Source organism: Phodopus roborovskii, unplaced genomic scaffold (genome assembly GCF_943737965.1).
Source record: "Phodopus roborovskii unplaced genomic scaffold, PHOROB, whole genome shotgun sequence".
In the NCBI taxonomy this organism is placed as follows: domain Eukaryota; kingdom Metazoa; phylum Chordata; class Mammalia; order Rodentia; family Cricetidae; genus Phodopus; species Phodopus roborovskii.
In genome coordinates, this window is record NW_026126511.1 from 34915454 (window position 1) to 34941349 (window position 25896).

The window sequence follows — 25896 nt, forward strand, 5'->3', positions numbered from 1 at the left end:
GCTAGCATTTGGGGGAGGGGGCGTTTCCAAGCCTCGACATCCCTGCTATAAAGAACGCACCCACCCTTACACACTCAGACCTATCTGGACCTTACTGGGGCCTTGGGCACTTCTGAGAATGCAGGGCAAGCTGGGTAGGCTGCTCCAGGGTGGAGGGAGATGGGAGGGGAGAGGTGTGGTGCTAGAAGGGGTGGGGACACAAGGGCTGGCCAGAGCTGCTGCTGCTGCTGCTGCTGCTTGGTGTGCAGGGGCATTCGTCGTTGGGACAGAGAGACAGAGCCTCCAATTGTCCCACTTCACCATCTTCAGCCATGGCAGAGAACTCGGACAAAGTTCCTATCACCATGGTAGGACCTGATGACATTGAGTTTTGCAGTCCTCCGGTGAGTAGCCCCTGGGTCCCCAGTCCTGGTGTGGAGTGAGGCCACACACAGGGACCCAGACTCCAGACTCACTTCTTGGATAAGGACTTTGTGTCATCGAATGTGTGGTGGCCAAGGAAGCCACTGTGTGGGTAGAGTGGCGGGGTGCACAGGATCCACATCCAGTGGAGGGAACCTCTTGTGAAGCAAAGGGTGAAGGACTAAGGGCCCTGCCTAGGGAAAAGTCTGCTGTTATTTCCACTCCTAAAGACAAGGGTCCCCCCAGGTGGCAGCGTCTGTGTGCTGGGGCCATGCTTCCCACTGCAGTCCTCGAGGTTCCCTGGGGACACTGCACAGGGATCGGGGGCGGGGGGGGGGCATGGCGGCGGCACGTCCCTCTCCTGATCCACAGGCATATGCCACCGTGACCGTGAAACCCTCCGGCTCTACGCGTCTGTTCAAGACTGGAGCTGTGGTCCTGATTTCTGGCGCGGTGCTGCTGCTCCTCGGTGCTATCGGGGCCTTCTACTTCTGGAAGGGGACTGACAATCACGTAAGTCCAAAGGGTCGCTGGAAGGGCTTTCCACACGAGTTGGGGTGCAAGGGCCACCAGGTGCATGGGGTAGCCAGTCCCCTTAGGTGGAGCCAGAGCGCTGATCCACCAGTGGACACAGCTTGCTCCTCCCTCTTGGTCCTCTTGGTTCGCAGATCCAACCCGATGTGGGTACTGGGCACAATGTAGGCAAAGTCGAGGTTTCTACATTGAAAACGGGGGATGGAGAATGTTCAAGAATGCCCTGGACACTTCCAGGGGTGGGGAGAAATTCTCTGCCACCTAGGCCTAACGCAGCCACCAGGCAGTTGTGCGACAGCACATGGCCTCTCTGAACTTCTCATCCAGAAAGAAAGAATGAAAATAAATGATCTTTAAAGCCTGTTCCAGCTGAGAAAAGCTATAAATTTAAAAAGGACAAGGGGGGAGAGGGAATATTCCAACCCACAGCTGGGGGTGAATCTTCATCCTTAAGGTTTCTGTGTGCATGACCTATTTATGCATACTCCCTTCTCTTTACTAAAACAGAAAGTCTGACTTCCTTAGAGGTGACAAATCTCTTTTAAGAATCCGCCTGGTCACCTGTGGTTTAATGGCAAGTGTCTCGCTAACTACTATCCTATCTTTATCTACTCGTTTATTTTTAAGCTGGTTGGACTCTCTCAAGAAGTATAAAAAGTGCTTCTGTCTGGACTGGGCTGAGCTCCAGTATGTTCTCTAAATACCCGACTGTGTCCACTATGTAAAGGGGGGCATTTTATCTTGGTGACCATTGCCACACCAGGTATAAGCTTATTTCGACTAATGGAAAAGAATTCCATCTCCAGGGTGCACACAAAGGGCTCTTTCTTAATCACTGCCCTCCCAGGATCGCTGGCTGCTGCCTTCTCCCTTCTCTACCCATGAAATTCAAAGCATGAGTGAATCCCAGTACTTAGAGAAAATGGTGCTGAAAGCAATTCAACCATTTTACACATCACATCTTCTGCAGTCACTGCATAATTTGTATTTTTAACTCAAATGCCTAATGTAGATAAGCATGCCATTTAGCACTGAGTCTGTTTGAGAGACTATATCAAATTTACAAGCATCAATTTGTAAGATCAGAATTGTGCTGTATTTTGCGTGGCTTGGAAAAGTGCCTTAATGTATTTGTATTTTAAATATAGACGCTGGGCCAGATGCTCACATATGAAAGCAGAGAATCTGAACATGAAAATGATTTCAGTGTCTACATCCCCACTGGCAGCAGGGTCGAGATTGTCACCCTTTGGGAAATTTGATGGTGTTAGAATATAAATACTATCTCTTAGAGAACAAAATCTTGACGATGGAAGTCATTTGGAGACCAAAATAGCTTTGCTTTGTAAGGTTTCTGGTAAATATTTTGGCCATGAAAGTATTACCATTTGGCATTTAAGTACTCAAGACAAACATGGCTGGAGCAAGCTTCTTAGAGAAAATGAGCCGCCACACTGAGGAAGCCGGCTTCCTTTCCCCATACCTTTCATTTTACCGCAAGATGTTTGGTTGTTGGTTCAAGAGACCAGTACTAAATTCTAAGAATACAGAGGAATAGTGAATCACATTTTATTGCCAACAGTCACCGTTATTGCTATTTCCTACACAGACAGGAGAACGAAGAAGTCATACAGCAATTCTCATTTTCCCCCCTGGGGGAAAAAAATGTCTAATGCTGTTCCATAATATTTAAGTCTGGAAAACAAATCGCAAGATTTGGAATAGAGAACATTTGATACTGTCTATGCTGTGCACACGCGCATGCATGGGTCTGCTTTCTCTGAATATAATTCTAAATCACCCAAGCACAGCAGAGTCAAAAAAGGTAAGTCTCCATCAAACAGACACAGTCAACAAGTTAAGGGATACCTGCTTGTCTGAGTCTCCCAGCCTCTGCCCACAGCTTACAAAGGAGAACACCTGTGAAGTTCACGCCTCTCCATTTCACATGACTCAATCCCCAAGGACAGGCCTGCTCAAATTTAGCTGAAGGGCTACCAAGCAAGGGGTACTAATAATGAGGGGATCACTGACTGAGCTCAAATATTGAGGCCATTTTTCATCCACGATGTTGTAAATGGAACAAGGCATTGAAATATGGGAAATTCCCATCAGCGCCAGATAACTGACAACTCTACCCATTCAGTGAGGGGAGGAGACCGTTGCTTGGGGCCTTTTTCTTAGATTAATTTTTTCTAGACATTTTCCCAAACATTATGTAATTAATCTTATAGAACCGAGGCCTTATTAAAAACTCATTAGCAAATATCCTTGGCTGTAAAAGGCACCATATTGAGCAGAATTTTGGCAAAAAATAAACTTCATTGTACTTGGCGAGAAATAGCCTTAGGTGCCAATGGCTCCCTGGGCTTAGAGCAGATCATGTAATTGCTGCTCCAGCAACTCAGCTTCCTGCCCAGCTCAGGGCCCAGAACTTTGGAAACTGCAGGGTGCCTTCCACCCACCCCTACACCTGCCCTGATCACTTCAAGAGGGCACAGACTTTTCCTGCAGCCACCAGGATGAGCATGCAAGACAAGCCAACTCTATATCCAAAGGATGCATGCTGAGGCCAGGGTACCTTTGCTGTGGAAGTGATGGAAAGTGAATTTAGGATTGGAAGGATCAAAGCCAGACTCATGGCCAACTTAGTCTACACATTGAGACTCGGTGGGGAGTTGGGAGAAGAGGGGAAGGAAGAGGGGAAGGAGAATGAGAAAGGGAGGGAAGGAGGATCCAACTAACACAGATTGCTAAATGGTTAAGTTCTTAGATGTTACACTGCTTTCATTTGTTGCCACCTGAGTGGGGGACACTTGTGCCAGGGAGAACTCACAGGCCAGGTTCCTATGATGGCCATGACTAACCCTGTGCACAATGGCTGCTCTGAGCACCCAGGGCAGGGCAGACTGTTTCCTCAGCTGGCCTGCAGAAAGGCCTGGTTCTGCCAAAAACAAAAAACAAAAACCAGGCTTCCCTGAGTGGGCTGCTCCTGGGGAAGAAGGCAAAACAGGCTGCTGGGCTCTGTTCTATCTTTGCTAATGCAGAGTCCTACAAATCCCCCCTCCCCCCCCCCTGTCAGGGCAGTGTAGGGAACTGCAGGCATCTGAGTTCCCGAGAAGAGACAAGTCGGGCAGGGATGACAGATAGCCATGCCAAGATGGTGCTGGTATTTTTTCACTTACTAAATGAAGATGGCTGCCTGGGAGGAAGAGTGCGTGCCAAATTCATCTCGGCATCTCTGATGATAAAATAGTGCTCTGTGGGTCTAAAGATAATGGGTTTTCTCTAAGTAATGACCCAGTAACAACAACTACGTTTTCTGGTGTTTATACACGTAGTAGTCACTCTTCCTAATGCGGGAGAAAAATCAGACTTGATTAGAATCTCAGCTATCTACAGTTCTAACTGGCTGGCCTGGCACAAGGTAGGAATCATCTTTCGTCAGTTCTCAGCCTTTTTCCTTCGAAGACTTGCACATATGTATATGTGCATGAGTATACTTTGTTAGACAGACGAAGACACATAGATCCCTAGAGTCCTAAAAGGAAAGAAAGAAGAGAAACCCAGCCTTCAGCCCATCACATACAGGAAGGTCTAACAGGAAAGCAGCATGCTGGACAGGACAGTATGTGAGTTCTTTTTAAGCTATCGTAGTGATAAGCTGTATAAACCAAAAAAAGCCCATTTGGGTCATCTAATTTAGTGATAAAATGTTGTTGTTGTTGTTTTGAGAGATAGTCTTTCTATGTAGCCCTGGCTATCCTGGAGTTTGCTATGTATAATAGGCTGGCTTTGAACTCACAGAGATCTGCCTGCTTCTGCCTTCCAAGTGCTGTTGTGTATAAGACATATCCCAGGCCTGTCTGAAATCCTTACCATATGCTATTCCACGCATCTCACTTTGACCAATGAACTTTAAAAATCAATCTTCAAACAGAGATGCCACTTTCTCAGCTGAAAACCTCCCCATCTCTCCATGGGTGGTTCTCCGTCCAGGTGCAAATAGACTTTAGGAAATCAAATGCTGTTGTTCACCCCCCTTTTGCACAGGCTTTGATCTAATTGGTCCAGATATGGTACCTGGTGCATCTATTTAACTGCTTCTGGTTTGTAGCCAAGATCCGAGTCTCGAAGCTGTTCAAATAGCTATCAAATTTTACTTAGAAATCATTTAAAAATAGTCAGGCTGGGTTGATGGCTTCTTTGGTAAAGTGTTGGCCGTGCAAACTTGAGGAACTGAATTTGGTCTCCCAGAACCCACATAGTAATCCTATCACTGAGGAGGCCAAGACAGGCTTGCTGGCCAGCCAGTCTAGTTGAATTGGTCAGTCCTAGGTTCAATGAGACACAGTGTCTTAAAAAAGTAAAGTGGTTAGTGACTAAGGAAGTCACCTGACATTAACCTCTGACTACACACACACACACACACACACACACACACACGAGAGGGTTATTCATGAATTCACCCACGTGCACAAATATGTATATACCTACAAACATATGTACACACACACAAGAAATCACTGTATTGACAGGGGTGAGGATGAAGTTCTAAAATACAAATGTATTACTATTAATGGTGCTTTAATGAAACCCACCTCATATATAGCCGGTCTAAAGAGAAGACCCAAATTGCTGGGAAGAAAGAAAGCATCACTGACTCTTATGTTCCCTTCTAGATTTACAATGTTCATTACACCATGAGTATCAATGGGAAATTACAAGATGGGTCAATGGAAATAGATGCTGGGAACAACTTGGAGACCTTTAAAATGGGAAGTGGAGCTGAAGAAGCGATTGAAATTAATGATTTCCAGAACGTAAGTACATTTCACGCACTTACGGAGTGTAACTGGCAAGCCCTGGCCTTTCCAGTCTGAGGAGAAGCACTGTCTCCCATGTGTACCAGCAGTTCCTTACAGTACCGATGATGCCATCAACACACCCGCACTATGTAGCTTACGGTCCCTGAGAAAAGCCCTTGCTTTGTCTTCCCTGTGCTCAAAAGGAAGAGAGACGTGGGAGGGTATACAAAACAACAAAACCTCTTTGAGTGCAGGAGACCCTAATTCAGATCATGTCCTTAAATAACTGTTTGAAAATGAATTTATTTCTAGAACATAAAAGATATATGGACTTAGAAATCAAAAGAAAGCTTTCCCTTTTCAATAGAAAAATATGGCATTGACAACAACAGGCTCTTCTTGGAATTGCACAAGACTTGTAAGAACTATACCATTCCAGGCGACACATAAAATGCTCAAATAGTATTCAAGGACAGCAAGAACAAAACTCTAGACTTCTAGAGAATAGAAACATTTTAATGACTGAGTAGTTTTCTGGCAACTTTCATATTTTCCTAATTTCCCGTTTAATCCAGAAAATAAGCATGGGTGGATCACCTATTACAGCCCCGGTTTTCTGGCATGGCCTACTACAACAGAGGCATTTCAGCCCCCTTTTTGTTTTGACCAAAATTTAATTTATAGACAACCCGAGATACTAGAGTATTCGTTGATGCTTGAGTGTGCATTTGTTAACAGAAGTGTCACTCGGGCTAAATTTCCAGTCAGCTGACAAAATCTTATTCTCTGATATTCTTTGATGAGAAAGAAGCATCGGTATTTGGGTTCTTCTGTTAAATCTGCAGACGAAGTAGGTGAAACTTCATAATGAAGGAGGGCTCTTGAAAATAATGTTTCTTCGGATAGTTTATGGGTCTACAAACATCTCATCAACCCATCTTCCTCTGATTGATGGGAAAAATGAAAGCTTTTCATTTACACGGAAGCACTCCTCTTGTGGGAGCCAAAACACGCTTCACAGGTCCTTTTGAATTCCCAGCAGATGCTAGCATTAGTGCTCAGAGATGCTGAACACTGATGTTGATGGGGACTGGCTGTGTTCACAGAGAGCCTGCCCTGGGGACAGGCTCTGCAGCTCTGAGTGTGCCCAGCTGCACTTTGTTCGGTCATCATATTGCAAATGGTTCTGGTCTGTGCACAAGTATAATTCTCCTGGACCTATTAAATGTTTTTACTGCAAAACCCAGGACAGGGCAAACATTTTTTCTCTCCACTACTCAATATAAACCAATAAAATGTGGCTTCTCCACACACATCATTCAATCCAGAACAAAACTGAATACCTATGATGTGCCACAATATCAAAATATGCAAGAGGAGTTGAGGATGAATTACAAAAGGCCCTCATTCTTGAGAGGTTCATGTATCAAGAATATCCTCTGAAAATATTTTAATCCCAAACCCATATATCTGTTTTATAATCCCTTGGTTCTTTCTAATAATGGTATTGATTGTGTTTTGTTCTCATAGACCAAGAGGGCCACAAATATTTTATAAACTGATCAATTCTCTTTGATAGCTTCTACATTTCTCTCAGTCAGAACTGGTGAGTGGAACATTTTTTGATGGATAGTACCTGTTATGGGTTTCAACAAGCCTGGACTTTTGAAAAGACATGAATCAGCCTTGTGGTCATCTGCTATTACTTTTGCCTGTATTTTAAACCATCAGTCAAATGGGAGAAAGTGTTGATTGAGGCTCACCAAATGTGGGGATGGTGCTAGGTGCAAGGAATGGAAGATGACTGACATTTATCCTTCAAGGACCTTCTGGTCCAGTCTAAAAGAAAGACACATGCCCAGAAATGTGCCAGGATGAGCTATGAGCAGAGTGTGCTCCACACACAAAGGCATCGCTGCCAATTAGTGGCCTTGCACAGGTTTAGCAGAGGTGATGACATAATAATTGAATAATGTCCTGAGGAATGATTTGCAGGGCTGGGAACTGGACCAAGGGTCTTTCTTGCACTAGGCTAGCACTCTACCACTGAGATATAGCCCCAACCCTTTTGAAAAACGGCTTGAACTTTAACAGGGAGGACTGGAAAGGATACTACAAAAGGATTCACAGTTCCCATCCAGCTCAAGGATGGGACTGGAGATTGATGGAGATGCAAGCAGGGTTAGATTGTGAACTGCATTTCAACAGAGCCCAACACAGAACAGACACCTTAAGAGAGAGGAACACCAAGGGGGGGGGGGAGAAACACACACACACACACACGACTGAGTTGATTCACAGTTCATGATTTACATTCTGAAAGTATCCATGCTGTTGGCTAAAGCCAAATTCCTCAGACCTGGAACCAGTAACAAAAGCTATGTGTCAAAGCTAAAAATAGACAGTAGTGATGAGCGCATATTGGTATTCTGGTTTTTCAGAAAACAAGTCTTTTAATATGTGGATATTTGAAATCTGTGATTTAAAAAGCTAGAGGGGAAAAAAAGACAGTATAACCTAGCTAGGAGGTAGGTAGGTTATTGATTTCAAAAAATCAATATAACCCTCAACTGTAATGTAAAGGAATAATAAAATGAAGGTAATTCATAGTGAAATGTGGATTTCATATGTGCATGCTCAGCCTGGTGCATTGTCTGGCATTAGCAAAGTCCAGTGCATGCACAGGTCGTTCAGAGACTGCCAGCATCACACCTGCAATGCAGATGGTCACAAGTGTGCTCTGACAATTAAATGTTATGTGATTTTCTGACAGTTGGCATCAGTACCAATCTCTTGATAGGCATGGCTGAGCATGCCCAGGACCCCAGCACTTGGGAAGCTGAAATAGGATTGTGAGTTTGAGATAAACCTGAGATTCTGTCTCAAAAATAAGACAAAAACTAATTTATTTTTGTTTCTAAGTAATTGAATGTAGGAAATTCACTGTGCTGTGAGCTGCGCTCAGTTGCTGGATGTTGATAGGTAAAACAAAAATGGTGTTCTGTGCCAGACAGATACCTACAAACAGATTTGTTTCCTAGGACCCAGAACACTTGATTCTTCAGTATTCCAGGGCTCTGGGCAACCCAAAAAGGCCAGAACACCCCAGTCTTTGTATCAGACTCTTGTAAAGATTTCTAAAATGCCTGCTGGAGGCAGGAGGCCCTTCCCTCTTTGAGGCCCTCTAGGGGTCACAGATGGAACACCAGCCAGGCGATATCACGGGACTCCTTTTGATGACCAGTATTGCTCTTTCTTTTTTTAACCTTCACTAGTTGCCTTTGTTAGCAAATTTCCTCATTATCACTGGCTCCTAAGGCCCTGTTTGTTTGCTAACACGGGAGGTTTGCCTGGCTTTCTTGTACTGCTCCATCTGTTTAATCGCTCAATATATCTGGCCACTTGTGTGGATTTGCAGCTAGACACGATGGTTAAGTGTGAATTCATCTCCCCATGGACTGTCAGCATCATCTGCAGTGTGGGGGCTGACAGAATTAACTCGGTACGAGGTCCACTCTCAGCATGGTTGATCTGCAGTAGACTCTGCTCTCTCTGGGGGTACTGGAATGATGTATGATGTCCTCCCAATACAGCTCGTGTGTCTGGAACTAGAAAACCTACCACACAGGGAAGCAGTGACTGCTCTCCCTCCCTTGACTTTTAAGCTACAAGTTCTAGATTTACTAGGAGAGTAAGAGCCATAGGACTTTGGGAAGTAGTATAGCAGTTACCAGTGCATTCCTTAAGGTACCAACTGGTCAGCCTCCAAGAGCTTACTGAAAATACAAACTTAAGACATTGTGAATCGCAAGTCCTCACCCTGGGCTTGGGACCCAGGCCTCTGGGCTTCATCCCAGTGACTCTGATGCAAACAAATGTTTATGGGCCCCAGGTACAGACGAAACTTGGCCTGAAAGACATTACAGTCTTTTAAATTTTACTCTGAACCAGTTTCCTCTGCCCTCAATGGCTGGGCCTTAAGTCTAGCTGTCTGTCCATCGTGGACATCTGGGTAGTTTAAGAATACTCAAGACACTGAGCACCACATTATCAATGCAAGAATATTTCGGGAGGGCCTGGCAGCTGGGTTCTGTTTTTTGGTTGGTTTTGCTTGTTTGTTTCGACAAGATCCCATATACCTCAGTCTGGCTTGCTATACAACCAAGGGTGACCTGGAACTTTTGATCCTTCTGCCCCCACATCCCCCAGTGCTGTACAACCAAGCCTGGTTTTGTCAACTACATTCTTAGAATCTCGCCAGGGGGTATGGGTGCCCAAAGCAGAGTGCAGTAGTCAGACCATCTCTCTGCTGTGTGGGGGAGCTGGGCCAGGAGAGGCAAGGTGACAGACAGGGTTACACAGTATGAGCAAGCAGGCCTCAAGGCAAACAACGGGCCCGCAGGATTGTTATGAGTGGTTTTTCCTCCCCTCTGCCTGGTCTCACACCAGCGCCAGCCCCAAATAACACACAGAGAGACGCTGTATTAGATATAATTCTGTTGGCCAGTTACTTGTTTCTTATTGGCTAGCTGTCTTAAGTATTAACCCATTTCTATTAGTCTAAGTATTTCCACGTGGTCTCATCTTACCGGAGAGTCTGCCCCCCCCCCCCCCCCCCCCCCCCGTCTCTCCATCTTGGCTCCTCTTTACTACTTCCTCGAATCCTCCTTGTCTCCTAGTCCCACCTATCTTGCTTTCCTATTGGCCAACAGTGCTTTATTCATTAACCAGTATGAGAAACATATTTACAGAATGACATCTCCCATCACAGGATGATCCATCTTCCTTCCTCTGCTCTGTCACCTGCTGGTCTCTGTGGGTTCCAGGTCCTGGATGAGAGTAAGGTAGATTCCTGTGGTGCTCTCCCAGCATGGCTTATGGTTAACTCCATTCTCCACCTAAGAAGCTTGAGCCACAGCTTGGGGTTTGTGCTCTTTTCTTCCCCCATGCCTTAACAGTGACTCAGCCAGGACCGGCTTGTGCTACACTGATCTCAGCACAACAGGTCATCAAGGGTCAGACCTGTGGTGGAGCCTACATTATAAAGCATAAAACTTCGGGCCATTAAGAGTATTTAGATCATTTATTCCTCATGAAATGACATCAGCAGAATCAAAGGGAAAACTCCTGGGACAGAATGTGCAGTTACTTCTCACGGCCTCTTCAGGCAAAAGCAGCACCCAGCTGTCAACTTAGAGGGAGCTTTGTGCCGAATTCCCTTAGGGCTGGTCCCCAGCCAGGAGGAGACACTGTTTATATCTCAGAGGGGACAAAACAAAGGGTTACCTCCTAGTGCTGTACAAAGCCTTTCTGTTTACTTCAGACTCAGTAACTAGGGAAAGCTAGGAATTGAGGGAATTCATTAATTTGACCAACATCTTATGAGAGGCTTTGCAGGACCACAGAGACTCACACATGCATGCACGCACACAAGCACACAATGTACACTGAACTCAAGAAGTTTATGACTGAGAACTGTGGATCAAGTGACAAATGAAAGACAAGGCTTAGTAAAAGAGATGGAGAACTCATCTAGGCCACAAGCTCAGAAAAGGCTGCGTGACTAGAGCAGCAGTCCGTGTGAGCTTCCAGTTACGCAGCAGGGGCACCTAACATGAGCCTCTGGGTCAGATATCACCCTCACCATGCCCTCTTCTGAGTGCACTTCTAAATTATCCTCCCCTGCCTTTCCTAACCTCTGCGTCAGCCTTAGTTTTTCGCTACAAGCCTTATTTCTATCTGAATTGGTATTTTCTTCTTATTGGAAAACAATGTTGGTAAATTCCAGGAGAGCCAGGATTTTATCTTATGCTTATCCCTATATCCAATACCTGGAATCCCTGGTATAGAGGATTGAGTGAGTAAGTGGATGGACAAGTAAACTCTTATCTCATAGGGCATCACCGGAATCCGTTTTGCTGGAGGAGAGAAGTGCTACATCAAAGCACAGGTGAAGGCTCGTGTCCCTGAGGTGGGCACTGCGACCAAGCAAAGCATCTCTTCAGAACTGGTAGGTAGCATCACACACAGCAGGTGGACACCTTCTCCACCTTCTCCCTGGGCAGGTTCATGACAAGTTCTTAAATTCTTCTCTACCAGAAGAATGTATCTGTCCTGCTGGATCCAAGTGATCTTTCTGGCATGGTGCAGCATATTTAGAAGTTTTGGGAAACTGTGTTCCAAAGTGCATTAGGTAGGGCAGCTCAGTGAATAAAGGCATTTGCTGCCAAGCCTGACAACCCGAGTTGGATTTCTAGAACCCACGTGGTAGAATGCACAAACCAGCTCCTTCAAGTTGTTTTCCAGCTTGCACCTCTGTGCTGTGGCCACACATACTCACACACACACACACACACACACACACTCTCTCTCTCTCTCTCTCTCTCTCTTTCTCTTACACACACAAATAAATAAAGATAAAAATGTTTAAGTGTGTTAGGGGCTTGGTATTCAGATGGCCTTTATACATCCAATGTTAAATGACTATCAGACCAGTGATTAGAAGTTCAAAACAGCAAGGTGGTGATATCATACACCTTTAATCCCAGCACTCAGAAGGCAGATGCAGGTGGATCTCTATGAGTTCAAGACCAGCCTGGTCTACAAAGTGAGTTCCAGGATAGCTAGTCTACACAGGGAAACCCTGTCTCAAAAACAAAAAGAGTTCAAAATAAAGATTTTTTTGAAAGTCCACAGTTAAACCTTTATTAAAGGGACTTCAAGATGCTCTGCAGTCTCGGTGTTATGAAATGTGGCAATTCTTCCCCAAATAGTCTGGATAGCTAGTCACCCAGCCTCTTCCAGGAAGCTGGGGCAGAGCCCTCTTCCTGTGGATATCCTCCAACACTGGCCTGAGATGTTCCCCTATAGATCTTCCCTTTGGTTCAAGTAAGCTTAATGAAGCCACGCAAACCTCTTTAGTTTTTAAAGCAAGGGAACTGAGTCAAAGGCCTTGCCAGCAGGGCAAGCACTAAGCTATATCCACATTATTTATTTATTTATTTATTTATTTATTTATTTATTTATTTATTTATTTTTAAAAAACAGATACAGAGTCTCACTAAGTTACACAGGTTGGTCTTGAAAGCTTAGGCTAAAATAGAACTCACTATATAGCCCAGGCTGTCCTCACACTCGACCCATTTTAAAAACATAATTCTTCCATTTGTTACTTGTGGCTTGCCTTTAAGCTCGGTGTTTTGTTGGTTTCATATTACTGGCAATTGAACCTAAGGCCTCACACACACTAGGTAGTCATTGCACAAGCTAAACCTCAGGCCTAAACCGGATGGATGGATGGATGGATTTTGATTTTACTTTAAGAGTTGCATAGTATTGGGCTGGAGAGATAGCTCAGAGGTTGAGAGAACTGAGTTCAATTCCTAGCAACCATATGGTGGCTCACAACCATCTGTAATGAGATCTGGTGCCCTCTTCTGGCCTGCAGGCATGCATGCAAGAAGGGCACTGTATATAAAATAAATCACCTTAAAAAAAAAAAAAAAAAAAAAAAAAGAGTGCATAGTGTCCTAAAAACACATTTAGTAATAATGTTTTCCATCTTAGACTTTTAGGGCTTATAAAGTAGTCACACCCATGCCTGTCTTCCATCTGAGCCGTGGCAGGCAAGGGTTGTAGAAGGAGGCAGGCTTGGGAGTCATAAAACCGTAGATCCAAACCCCAGCTCTGACCCCAGCTGTGACTGTGGCGGTTCTGTCATCTTCAAACTGTTGCATACACACTGTGCCGTGGCCTTGGACTCTTCTAGCAGGTGAATTGGAAGGCTGCTGCTCATAATTGCTAATTTTATTATGATCTTCTCTGAGCCTTCAGCATCCCAGAGAGGGAAGTGAATGGAGCGTCCGATCCCTGAGGGCCATGCAGGGAAACCGTGGATAAAGGCAAAGCTGCCTGGAAACCACTTAATTGTTTGTTCCCATGGGAGCAGCAGCAGGCGATGTTTCAAAACAGAACAAAACACAAACTACAAACCAACCTGTGGGCTGTGAAAGCGGCCGGGATGTCCTCTCCTTTCCCTACCCAGCTACCCCCGTGTTCTTCCTGTGAGGTGAGGGCAGACCCCTCGCTCCATTCACTCTCCCTGTGAGCAGCACTGCTCAGGGTCAGAGGCCGTGTGTGTGCTCAGCACCAACTCACAAATGGCAGCTGAAAAGGCGGGTGGGCTCTCCATTGCCCTGTGTTAGTGAAGTCCCACCACTCCATTGTCCATTGCTGCTTTCCCCATGTGTGGGTATGAACTCAGTCTCTCTTGCCCTTCACGAGAACCAACTGCCCCAGCTGTAAATCACCCAGCTCTACTATAACTTTGTAGCATGTAACTTAATATCTGTGTGTGTGTGTGTGTGTGTGTGTGTGTGTGTGTGTGCGCGCGCGCGCACGCCGGCTTGTGTGGAAGAGGTCACTGGACAACCTGTGGAAGTTGGTTCTCGCCTTCTACTGTGTGGGTCCTGGGGATTGAACTCAGGTTGTCAGATGTGGTAGCAAGTGCCCCTACCCACTGAACCATCTCATTGTCTTTCATGACTTTTTTCTCATGATAAATACATGAAACTATAGAGATGAATAACACAACTGTATAATCTAAATGCCACTAAGGTTAATAGTTTGGCGAATTTTGTGACCTGTGTCTGATAATCTTTTCAGAAATGTAATTGGCTATTACATGATTCTTGTTTTCACTTTAGTTCTAAATTGTAGGTTATAACAAATGAATGATAAACCAGCATATGATTATACTTTTTTCTTTCTCTTTTCCTTTATTTTTAGACAGGTTCTCAGTATGTAACCCTGGCTGTCCTGGAACTCATTATATAAATCAGGTTGGCCTGGAACTCAGAGATCTGCCTGCCTCTGCCTCCCAGGTGCTGGGATTAAAGGTGTGTGCCACCATGCCCAGTTATAATTTGAAAGTCTTTCAGTCAAACATTTCAGGTTCCCTCAATTTCAGATAATAGAATTTTAAAATAGTTATTAACCCCTGTGTGGCAAATAGTTTTGCATTTTAATCTTTGCTAACTTGACTGTTAGACCAGAGTGGATTGTCTTGTGCTTTTGTTGTTTGTAGCATGCATGGTGGCTCCTCTGGTGGATGAAAACCAATTCAGAAGTACAGTTGGGCAAGGCAGCCATGTTCACAGCTGTCAGTAGCAGGGCCCCCATTTAGGGCACCCTGAGCAGGTGGGAATGGGAGGCCAGCAGCTGCAGACACTGGCTGGGGGGCAGCATCTGTGAGCCCGTTATTATCATTTCTCTCCTTCCACCGCTAAGCGTGGTGATGCTGCACGCCCTCCTTCCCACTTCTTCCCAGGATTTAAGCAGGAACCAGGGAGTGTGCTCAGTAACAACAGTTACTCAGGACAAGCAGGAGGCCCTGTGTTCAATCCCCAGAACTTACAGGGTCACTGTGTGTAGCACATGCACTGGCAGTCAGAGACAGGGGGATCCCTGGGAATTCTTCGCCAGCTAGTCTAGCCCATGAGGAGCTAGCTCCAAGTCAGCGAAAGAGCCCGCCTCAGAAAGAAAGTGCCCGGGAAATGACACTCAAGGTTGTCCTCCGGCCTATTCTCTCTCCCTCCCTCTCTAAGTAAATAAGTACATCTTAAAAGTTGAACCCTGCCAATGGACCCCCGACTCACCTTTAATAGGGAGAAATAGGCCTCTCACTGACAGCCACAGGACATATTTCATGGACCTCATGCCTGTCTTTGGCCACTGGGAAGCTTGAAGCAGCGAGTGTTCCGCCTTACAATGGGCACACCGATGTCTCCGACAAAAAGCATGACTGTACTGCAAAGAAAAAAGGGGGGGACGGGTAGCCCCCATGCTCCAGAGTGACAGCATTCTTGGCACACAGGCTGCATCCACAGACACTACTGTATTTGGGCCCTCCTCTCCACACCCATCAGACTATGTGCCACTCGCTCTCATAAATTCTTCAACAGTTTCGTATAACTCTAAAAAGCTGCTGTGCTCAAAGAGCATTCCTTGCCTGGACGGAGCCATTTAATTTAAGGTAAATAACTGGATTACCTGAGTGTTACCTTCCTCCAATAACTTTAAGTTGCTTAATGCAACCATACGCCCGAGGGAGAAACACAAATGAAGTGTTGCTTTTGCCTAAAGTGAGGGAAAACATTTTAATTTCTCCAGCCTACTGCAAGGTAATAAATACATGAAAGGAGCAACCTGGCAAAAATAAATTTGTCTCCTGGGTTATCAAACCACCCTCAGCATCTCGCTGTAGAAGGAAATCCAAGGCTTACCTTTGAAATCTCAGTGGTGTGCTTGATGTGAGGAACATCTGAAATGTTTTGTTATAGCTGGGAAATGGAGAAATGGTTTATGTTAAACAATACTTTGAACTGGAGACATTAAAGAACCAATCACTTGCTTTTTCCATTGTTGTTCGGAAGCCGCAGAACAAAACCCCACAAGATTTTCACTTCAAATGCAGAGTTCCTCTATCCTTCATAGGACTTCAGGGTCTGTTCAATTGCTTTTCCTCAAAAACATCTTTGATCGAAAACATCAGATTAACCTAAATCTCAAAGTTGGTATCAAGTAATTTTCACTTCGACTCAAAACACTTCTATTCACACTTCAGGGCTGTCTAGAAGTAGGGTGTTGGGGTGTGCTGGGTATGAGAGCCAGAGACTAGAGCCTTAAAAGTGTGCATGCATGGTAAGTGCACCCACAGAGCTGTCATGGTGTGTGCACACACAGAGTTGCCATGGTATGTGTACACGCAGAGTTATCATGGTATGTGTATACACAGAGCTGTCATGGTGTGTGCACACACAGAGCTGTCATGGTGTGTACACACAGAGTTGTCATGGTGTGTGCACATGGAGTTGTCATGGTGTGTGCACAAGGAGTTGTCATGGTATGTACACACACAGAGCTGTCATGGTGTGTGCACACACAGAGTTGTCATGGTGTGTGCACACACAGAGCTGTCACGGTATGTACACATGCAGAGCTGTCATGGTATGTGTACACACAGAGTTGCCATGGTGTGTGCATACACAGAGTTGTCATGATGTGTGCACAAGCAGAGTTGTCATGGTGTGTGCACACACAGAGCTGTCATGGTGTGTGCACACACAGAGTTGCCATGGTATGTGTACACGCAGAGTTGTCATGGTGTGTGCATACACATAGTTGTCATGGCATGTGCGCACACAGAGCTGTCATGGTGTGTACACACAAGAGTTATCATGGTGTGTGCACATGGAGTTGTCATGGTGTGTGCACAAGGAGTTGTCATGGTATGTACACACACAGAGCTGTCATGGTGTGTGCACACACAGAGCTGTCATGGTATGTACACACACAGAGCTGTCATGGTGTGTGCACACACAGAGCTGTCATGGTATGTACACATGCAGAGCTGTCATGGTATGTGTACACACAGAGTTGCCATGGTGTGTGCATACACAGAGTTGTCATGGTGTGTGCACAAGCAGAGTTGTCATGGTGTGTGCACACACAGAGCTGTCATGGTGTGTGCACACACAGAGTTGCCATGGTATGTGTACACACAGAGTTGTCATGGTGTGTGCATACACATAGTTGTCATGGCATGTGCGCACACAGAGCTGTCATGGTATGTGCACACACGGAGTTGTCATGGTGTGTGCACACGGAGTTGTCATGGTGTGTGCACGCACATAGTTGTTCCCGGGTTTGCATAAAGCAAAGCAACCCTTTAGAAGCATGAGCTGCCAGCATCCTCTGCTCACAGGTGTTTTGTTTTTACAGGAAGGCAAGATCATGCCAGTTAAAGATGAAGAGAACTCTCTTATCTGGGTGGCCATGGACCAGCCTGTGAAGGACAACAGCTTCCTGAGTTCTAAAGTCCTTGACCTCTGCGGCAACCTCCCCATTTTCTGGCTCAAGCCTATGTATCCAAAAGGTAAAGTTTTAAGTTTTTGTAGTAAGGCTTGGAATTCTCCCAGTCTCTCTGGTTCTTGGAAGCCCCCTCCACTGTCCCCTGGTAACTTGGGACAATTGTTGGGGCGGGGTGGACCTGGCCTGCTGAAGGGAAGGCACCGCGGGGCTAGCTGGAAGTGGGCAGAAGACAGAGCATCTCTGCATGCCTGCGGCTTTATTTATGACACCCCTGCTTCTGCCCCTTAATCTCTGGTGCTTGCGCCTTCCCATTTTACATTTCTTTATTCTTAAAGCATAGCATCGGGGGACTAAGAAGCTGTCATGCTGCCGATGCTTTATTATATTCAAACCTAGAATTATGGGACAGCCAAAAGCTGCTGTGGGTATAGGCTGAGATTCCTCAAGTTCAAGGCTCCAGCATCAGCTTCCAAAGTCAGAGAAAAGAAGTGCAGAGCCCTCCTGTGTGAGGCTGGAGCACACCACACCTTTGACCCATGTCCAAGTGACAAAGCGCGGGCAGACCCAGCAGGCCTCACTCTTCTCTGAGGCCCAAAGGGCCTCACACTTCATTTCCACTGTGGCGAGCACACCAGCCTCCCTAACTTTGTAGTTGTGGCTCAGGTGGAAAGGGAGGCTTTCTCCTTGCACACATGAGACAGGCTGCTTTCAGAAAGGTCTTATTGAATACTAGAAGCCGGCGATCAGGAAATGGAGAAAATGCAGGCATTAAACCCATTAGGGTAGGTGATGCACTATTTAGAGAGGAAAGAACATCTCACCTAAAAAAAAAAAAAAAAAAAAAAAAAAAAAAAAAGGAAGGAAAAAAAGAAAAAGAAAGGCAGTTCTGTGGGTGGATGGTGGTGATAGCAGCAACAGTGGTGAATGTGCTTAATGCCCGGACCTGTATGGCTGAAACTCACCAAAGAGAGCTGGGCCTGGTGGCATTAGGAAAGCTGATCAGGTGAAGCCGATCCTCAGCTACACAGTGGGTGAGGCCAGCCCATGCTGTATGATAACCCTGTCCGTGGCTAAATTGCTCTGCCACAAAAACTAATCCCCTACCAGGCATAGAAAGTATACATTTCTGATCCTATCATGACTGATTCTTATTGTTCACAAGTCTCATCTTGCTCCAAAGTCTGAAAGAGATGGCTACTCTCAGCCCACACCAAGTATGGCGTGTCACACCTGGCAGAGGGTTGAGAAGGACCTGATGCCAGGGGCCTCAGTAAGAAACAATGTGCCAAGACCATAGAGCTGAAGCAAGGCCACAAGAGCACTTATGGCATTCCTGCCATCTCTGTCCTTGTATCCCAACCCTATGGCCACTTTTCAGTCCCCACTCCTGTCATCTAGCTGGGCCTTTTTTGCATTCTCACCCAAACATTATCTTTTCCATTCAAGAACTGGAGTTGCCCACACTACTACCATATGAAGCTTCTTCCTGATCTCAGAGCAACCTCAGAACTACCTGGAGTTCACTCACTCATTTACAGAGTGTAATTTTCAAAACTACACTCATGAAGGCCTATCCTGTGCCATGTAACTTCTCCTAGATGTGAGATGCATCAGTGAACACAAGAGAAAACAGTCTCAGAGTTATATGATACAGGGCTAGGAAGATAGCTTAGTGGACAGCAATCAGTGGTCAGTAGGCAAGCTAATTGCTGAGCCTCAGGTCCCAGTTTAAAATATATATATATATATATATATATATATATATATATATATATATATCAAGGTAGATGGCTCCTGAGGAACAACACCCAAGAATAACCTCTGACCTACATACACTACATGCATACACACATGCATGCATATGTGCATGCAAAAAAAAAAAAAAAAGATAAGCTGTAGGGGACAGGAAGCAGGGGTGGCAACCAGACAAATGGCAGATGAGTGCTATCACCCTTGGAAACAAGCTTATTAACCTATGTCTAAGATGTTCCCTTGACCATCTTAACAGAAACACATGATAAGATCTTAAATACTTGGTTTACACTACCTATACAAGAATTACTGGAGGTGTGGACTGGAGGTACAGCTCAGTGATAGAGTGCTTGCCTGATTTGGTACCCAGCACATACATACATACATACATACACACACACACACACACACACACACACACACACACACACACACACATATATATATATATCACAAATGGAGACTATAAATACCTCAGATTAGCAAAGGACTAAATAAATGTTGGCATATGTATATGATTATCATAGGCATTAAAATGAATTTCCCACGAATCTGTGATAAATGCAACTATATTTTATGATAAAGAATCTCTCCTATGATGTCCAACTGCCTGTCTGGTCCTAGTAAAAGTCTTGCCAACTGCACATTGGCTGTTGAAGACAGGTCATAAGTGTCACACAGCTGGGATAATCAAAAGTGGATGGTAGGTAGACAGAGGCCAGAAATGGACAGCCAACATCCTAGAGCAATAAACTTGGCCCTCATTTAACCTTTACCAACAGCTGTAGATATAACTGTGCATACTGCCAAGATCCAGAGAAAGACTCTAAGACAAAGAGAGACTAATTTGCCTGAGGTCCTTCAATTATCTGAGCAGTGTGAGCTGATTCGGGTCTCCTTGGTGCTTCTCCAACCATTGCATTCATGGAATCTACCTATTAGCTCTCATAAATAACAAATTATAAGAATGCTACCTAACGTTTGTATGCCTATTATATGCCAAGTCCCTTAGATAGTTTTCATTAGTCCTATCATTATCCTATGAATGAGATACTACTAGCTCCATTTTAGACAAAGAAATTGAAGCCCAAGGAGCCTCTACAGCAAATGCTATATGGTACTTTCAATCTCTGCTGCTCACCCGTCAGCTACACTGAAGGATACTATGATGAGATGGCTAAACAGAGAGCTGGGGTGGAAGTCAGGATTCCTACTGTGCCCTTACTGTCACTCAGTTTGTGATCTTGGCCAGCCACTTGGTCTGCACCTTGATGCCCTCATACATAAAAACATCTGATTTCTCTAGCCCATGGGATTAAAAAAAAAAAAAAAAAAAAAAAAAAAAAAAAAAAAAAAAAGAATTAACCAAAACAATGTCTCATTTGAAAATGTGAAACTTTATATCTATACAATCAATTAGGGGTACATAGAGCTAGCTGCAGGTTATAGCATACTTGATCAGCAGTGGTTTCAACATATAAGCACTTTTGTATATTTACAGTCCAAAGACATGAGATATAAGGATTTTGCCGTTAGTGTCCACTCCATGGCTATCAAGTCTCCTTTTACCTTAACATTTTGCTCTCTGTAGCATGCTACCTTATCCCTTGTGTTTATTTGTCAATTCCTAATTCCAGATAGCACACGTATGTCTAGGAAAAACACTAAGAAACAACAATTTCTGTTCCTTTTAATCAAGGAAGTAAAATCTGCCTCCAGGCGATGGTGGCCGATGGCTGGTGGTGGCACACACCTTTAATCCTGCACTCAGAATGGGGAGGCAGGCGGGTCTCAGTGAGTTTGAGAACAGCCTGGTCTACAAGAGCTAGGTCCAGGACAGCCTCCAAAGCCACAGACAAACCCTGTCTTAAAACAAACAAACAAACGAATGAAAAAAGGAAGTAAAAGCTTTCCCGCACCTGGCACTAACCTATTCTGCTTTGTCTTAGAGTTAGAAATAGCTTGCCTGGCCACTCCTCACTGCAAAGCAGGCAGAGAACATCAGTAATATTTTACTTGCTCAGTTCCTATACTGAAGTGAGAAAAATAAAACAGGGCCTGAGAACAGAGGTTTGTCAACCAACTTCCAGTGTTTGCTCCAGTCAGTCTTATAAAATGGAAGAAGAAGCTCATACCTGTGGTTGTCACTCTGAAAGGCAGATCTAATTGCCTTATTCATGTTAAGGAATTAACTTGCAGAAAATTTTGCAGAAAACCAAAGAGAGAGAAGAGAAGTAGTGAGAAACATTGTCCCCTCTACCACAAGAAGACCACATAGTGAACCACGAGGCAACCCAGGCCCCAGAAGACTGAAGAATGAAACCAGGCCCAGCGTTCAGGACGAGGAACCTTTCAATCCCGACAATCCTTACCATGTGCGTACCAGTGTTTTCGTGACACACCCAGACAAATGTATTAAATGTGATGCTAAAAGTCTATTTCTAAGTGAGGTTTCCTATATATCCATCTATGGATATATATTCATATATTCAAAGATGATTCTGATGCTGGTTTTATTGTTGTTTTGTTAGAAGGAAAATCTATGAAAATAAATCCTACCAGGAATCTGATGGTTTAAAATGCTCCTAAGAGTGTGCCCTCAAAGCAGCACCAGAGCATCCTACACAAGGGACAGACTCCCTCACCCTCAGGTGACAACACAGAGCTGAAAACTGAGATTTGTGCTAATGGCACTGATGTGTTAAAATCCTAAATCTTCTAAGAAATACTTATTGTTTACCTTTACTACACCTTGCAGAGAACAAAAATAGAGTATTTGTAGCTTTTTAAATAACATAAGCACACGTTTAAAAAAAAAATAGAAATGTGCAGTGAAATTGAGTTTCCAAAACCTCCCACCCCAGACATCTTCCCCATAACAGCTTATTAATGACGACTATGTGTCCAGTTCATTTGCAGGAGTGCATACAGGGAAAAACACACCTTTTCAGAACAAAGCTTCCATCCTGCTTTCCAATTAGAATATAGTGTTTTGGGAAGTGGAAGTGTTCTGTCTCTCTGATACTGTACCACATTCAGTAAATGGCTTCTATCCAGTTAGCAGTACCCTATCATAGATAGATAGGCATGTGCTGAAACTTAATAAGGCTTTGGAGGGAATACAGTATCTCCCCCTCATCTACTACTGCTAATGTTGTTGCAGTACAGCACCTAGATGAGGTGACCTAGGTGGGGCAGATATTCTCTATGGTGAAAGTATGTCCTTAGCATGAACACCAAAGAAAGCATAGTTCTGATGCATCTATGTAGATACAGATTGTACGTTTTACTGGAGATTACCAAACTCTTTTCCAGGGAATACACCATCTATGTGTCTGTGAGAGGTAATGGAAGGTCCCATTTCCTCCCAAACTTTTCTGGACATGAGGGATGGCAATTCGGGGCTACTGAATCCAAACCTAATGCTTCCTAAATATAAACCCTACCACTGACTCTTCTCTCCAGTCCTACCAAACTTTTTAACCTTTGTCACTCTCTTGAGTGTGGTATAAGTAATGTCTTCTGCTTATTTATTTACATGTAAGGTTGAACACCTTTTCACACACTGAATCAGCAGTTCTTAACTTATAGGTCAGAGTTCTTTGGGGAATCCCTAAGTCCATTGGAAAGCACCAATATTTACAATTCACAACTGTAGCAAAATTACTTATGAAGTGATAATGAAAATAACTTTATAGCTGGGGCCATCTTAACATGAGGAGTTAACAATATTACAGGGACAGAGCATTAGGAAGGTTGAGAACCACTGCACTAAAATATGTCTGTATCATTACCCACCCCCCTCGCTTCACATATTACAAACATTTTCTAGTTTATCATTTTAGACTAACATATTTTAGAAGGATTTAGAGCAAAAGGTATTCTCTAAATAACCCAAGGCTTATCAGAAAATTCAGAACACCACAGTACTTTATTCCCTAAGCTCAAAGAATAACAAGAAATATAATCTAAATAGGCAAGCAAAATTTAATATAGCTTATTCCCCAGGTAGCTGGGCTAGATGAATTTGTTCAAGGTCTGAAGCTATCAGGCACTTTACAGAAGGGATGTGACGTGTCTGTCCTGGCTACAGATTCCAGTAATCCACATCCCTTGAAAACTCCAATTATGTCAACCTTTTCCTTTATCATATGCTGCTGAACTTTAAGCAAAAATACTCAAGCATTTTCCTCAAGGTCTGTCCTTCACACACTCCTCTAAAGAGAAACCCTGGAGCAACAGCAGGAGCTTCCTCCCAATGTGTTCATCCTAAGCCTCTGCAGAAACCTCCTGAGGAAACACCCCCTAACACTTCCACACCTCTACCCCAGAGAAGTCAGAGCTGCAATGAACCAGCTATCTGCTTTGTTCTAAATGAGCCTATCTCAGGAGATAAGGAAAAGCAGTCTGAAGAATGAAGAATGGTCTGAGGGAGTAAGGTAGGCATCCTGAAGATAGTATCTGAAAAGATGCCTCAGATGGTGTTTGGGGTTGTTCATTGTTAGGTGTGACAATGGCAGTGAAGGTGTGTAGCCATCCATTCCTTTTAGAAATACTTTCTATTTATGACTAAAATGTCACAATACCTTCAACCTTCCTTAAATTTGCATCAAAATCCTCCTTCCAGTACTACAGAAGAGAAAATCCAGTAAACTTGACAACAGGTTAGCAGCTGTCAGAATAAGCAAGTATAGTGATGCTCCATGAAGCTTTTCCCACTTTCAAGAAAATTAACTTTCCTCACATTGACTAGACTTAAAAAGCAGCAAGAAACCAACTAACAGGACAGAGCCAACTACCTCCATGACTGGTGCTGAGATTAGAGAATTTAAAACTAAGAACTTGGATGACTATGGTGCTCATAACTATAGTTCTTACATTCAAAAGGTTGAAGCAAGGACTGCTCCAAGATCAAGGTCAACTTGAGCAACAAACTGAGTTCAAGACTAACCAGGGCAAGTGTAAGACTCTATATAACCCCACCAATGCCCTAAGTTAAAGGGGGGGGGTGCATCTTGCCAGTATATTCAATGCATATTTTAAAACATACAGAAACCCACCCTGTAGATCCTTGAAAAGATAAACCAGATATAAAATGTAGCAGAGGTCCCTTCTGGTATCACTATCTGTCCAGCAGTGGCATTCTACTTCATCAATATGATGTCGTTTAGGAACACTAGAGGCTTCTTCTTCCCCACAAGACCGCATCTCTGTTCTGCTGCTGACATACAGGCAGGAGAAAGTAAAAGTGCTCTGGCAGCCTCGGCTCTGGAACTGGCAAAGGTTCCTTGATGTCAGAAAGAATTCTGAGTGGTGGCACACATTTGAAAACATACAACTGATTGTTCTGAATCTTATTTTAAATACTATGCATACTGATTAGAAGGAATAAAATAATTGTCTTTCAACTCACAGCAGCAGGAAGGAGAAAGCATGACATTTGACCCCAGCCTGGCCCCAGATCAGTTGTGTACCCAAGAGCTCTGGGAGCCATCACCACAGGAAGACACCAGTGTCCACTGACTTAAAATCAGCAGTCAGAATGCCCCTTTTGATCATAATACTTCCTTTTTGTTTTCTTATTTAAAACACAGTGAGTCACTACTGATGGCAACCATAGCTCCTTACAGGCATGGAGGAACTTCATTAAAATACCACACAACTTTCTGCTGGTGACAGGCTAAGTAGGCAAAGGTTCCTTGATGTCAGAAAGAATTCTGAGTGGTGGCACACATTTGAAAACATACAACTGATTGTTCTGAATCTTATTTTAAATACTATGCATACTGATTAGAAGGAATAAAATAATTGTCTTTCAACTCACAGCAGCAAGAAGGAGAAAGCATGACATTTGACCCCAGACTGGATCACGAAGGAATCTGCTGTATAGAATGCAGACGGAGCTACACCCACTGCCAGAAGATCTGTGAGCCTCTGGGAGGCTACTACCCATGGCCTTATAATTACCAAGGATGCCGTTCCGCCTGTAGAGTTGTAATGCCATGTAGCTGGTGGGTTGCCCGCATCTTGGGCATGGTGTAAAACTACTTCATCCATCAGGTACTGTCAAGCAAGAATTAACTTGAGTGTTGACAACCAAAGACATTTAAAGCATGTTCTTGCCAAGGGACCACGAAGTATTTTATATACAACCTGAGAGATATTATTCTAAACAATGCAACAGAACCTCTCAACTGGGTGTGAAAAGTACAGAAAGGGTAGTTTAAGTCTACAATTATTACCCCTTTATTATTTGCTTTGCCAATAAAGCCTCTTGCAAGTCTTTAAAAGCTACTTTTGGAATAAACATGGAAAGTTATTTATAGTTTGTCCCAGATCTGTCATATACTTGAATTCCTTTTAATCAAATCATGATTGAAATCATCCCAATGGTTCTATTGTTCATAGGGTAATGTTCTTAATCTCCACTATTATTCCCAGTCTTGCAAATGTGCCCAGAGGGCAACCCCCTAAACAAACAAACAAACAAACCACTTCAAAGTTAAAGAATTGGGTGAATACCTAAAAG

General features: G+C 44.1%; 1 protein-coding gene across 1 annotated transcript; it reads left to right on the plus strand.

Moving 5' to 3' along the window:
- Window positions 1-305: 305 nt before the first annotated feature.
- On the plus strand, window positions 306-25409 carry Cnmd (chondromodulin). Its single transcript, XM_051195325.1, has 7 exons — window positions 306-383; window positions 775-915; window positions 5619-5759; window positions 11641-11754; window positions 17526-17679; window positions 21579-21742; window positions 25194-25409. The coding sequence occupies exons 1-7, from the start codon at window positions 312-314 to the stop codon at window positions 25407-25409; spliced, it is 1002 nt and encodes a 333-aa protein (XP_051051282.1). The 5' UTR covers window positions 306-311.
- Window positions 25410-25896: the final 487 nt, after the last annotated feature.

Bases quoted from the DNA above. Each gene is read 5' to 3' on its own strand.
- Cnmd (XM_051195325.1), top strand. From the start codon at position 312: ATGGCAGAGAACTCGGACAAAGTTCCTATCACCATGGTAGGACCTGAT. The intron at 11,755-17,525 runs GTAGGTAGCATC...TTGTTTTTACAG, and splicing joins AAAGCATCTCTTCAGAACTG to GAAGGCAAGATCATGCCAGT. The intron at 21,743-25,193 runs GTGCGTACCAGT...TTCAACTCACAG, and splicing joins ATCCCGACAATCCTTACCAT to CAGCAAGAAGGAGAAAGCAT.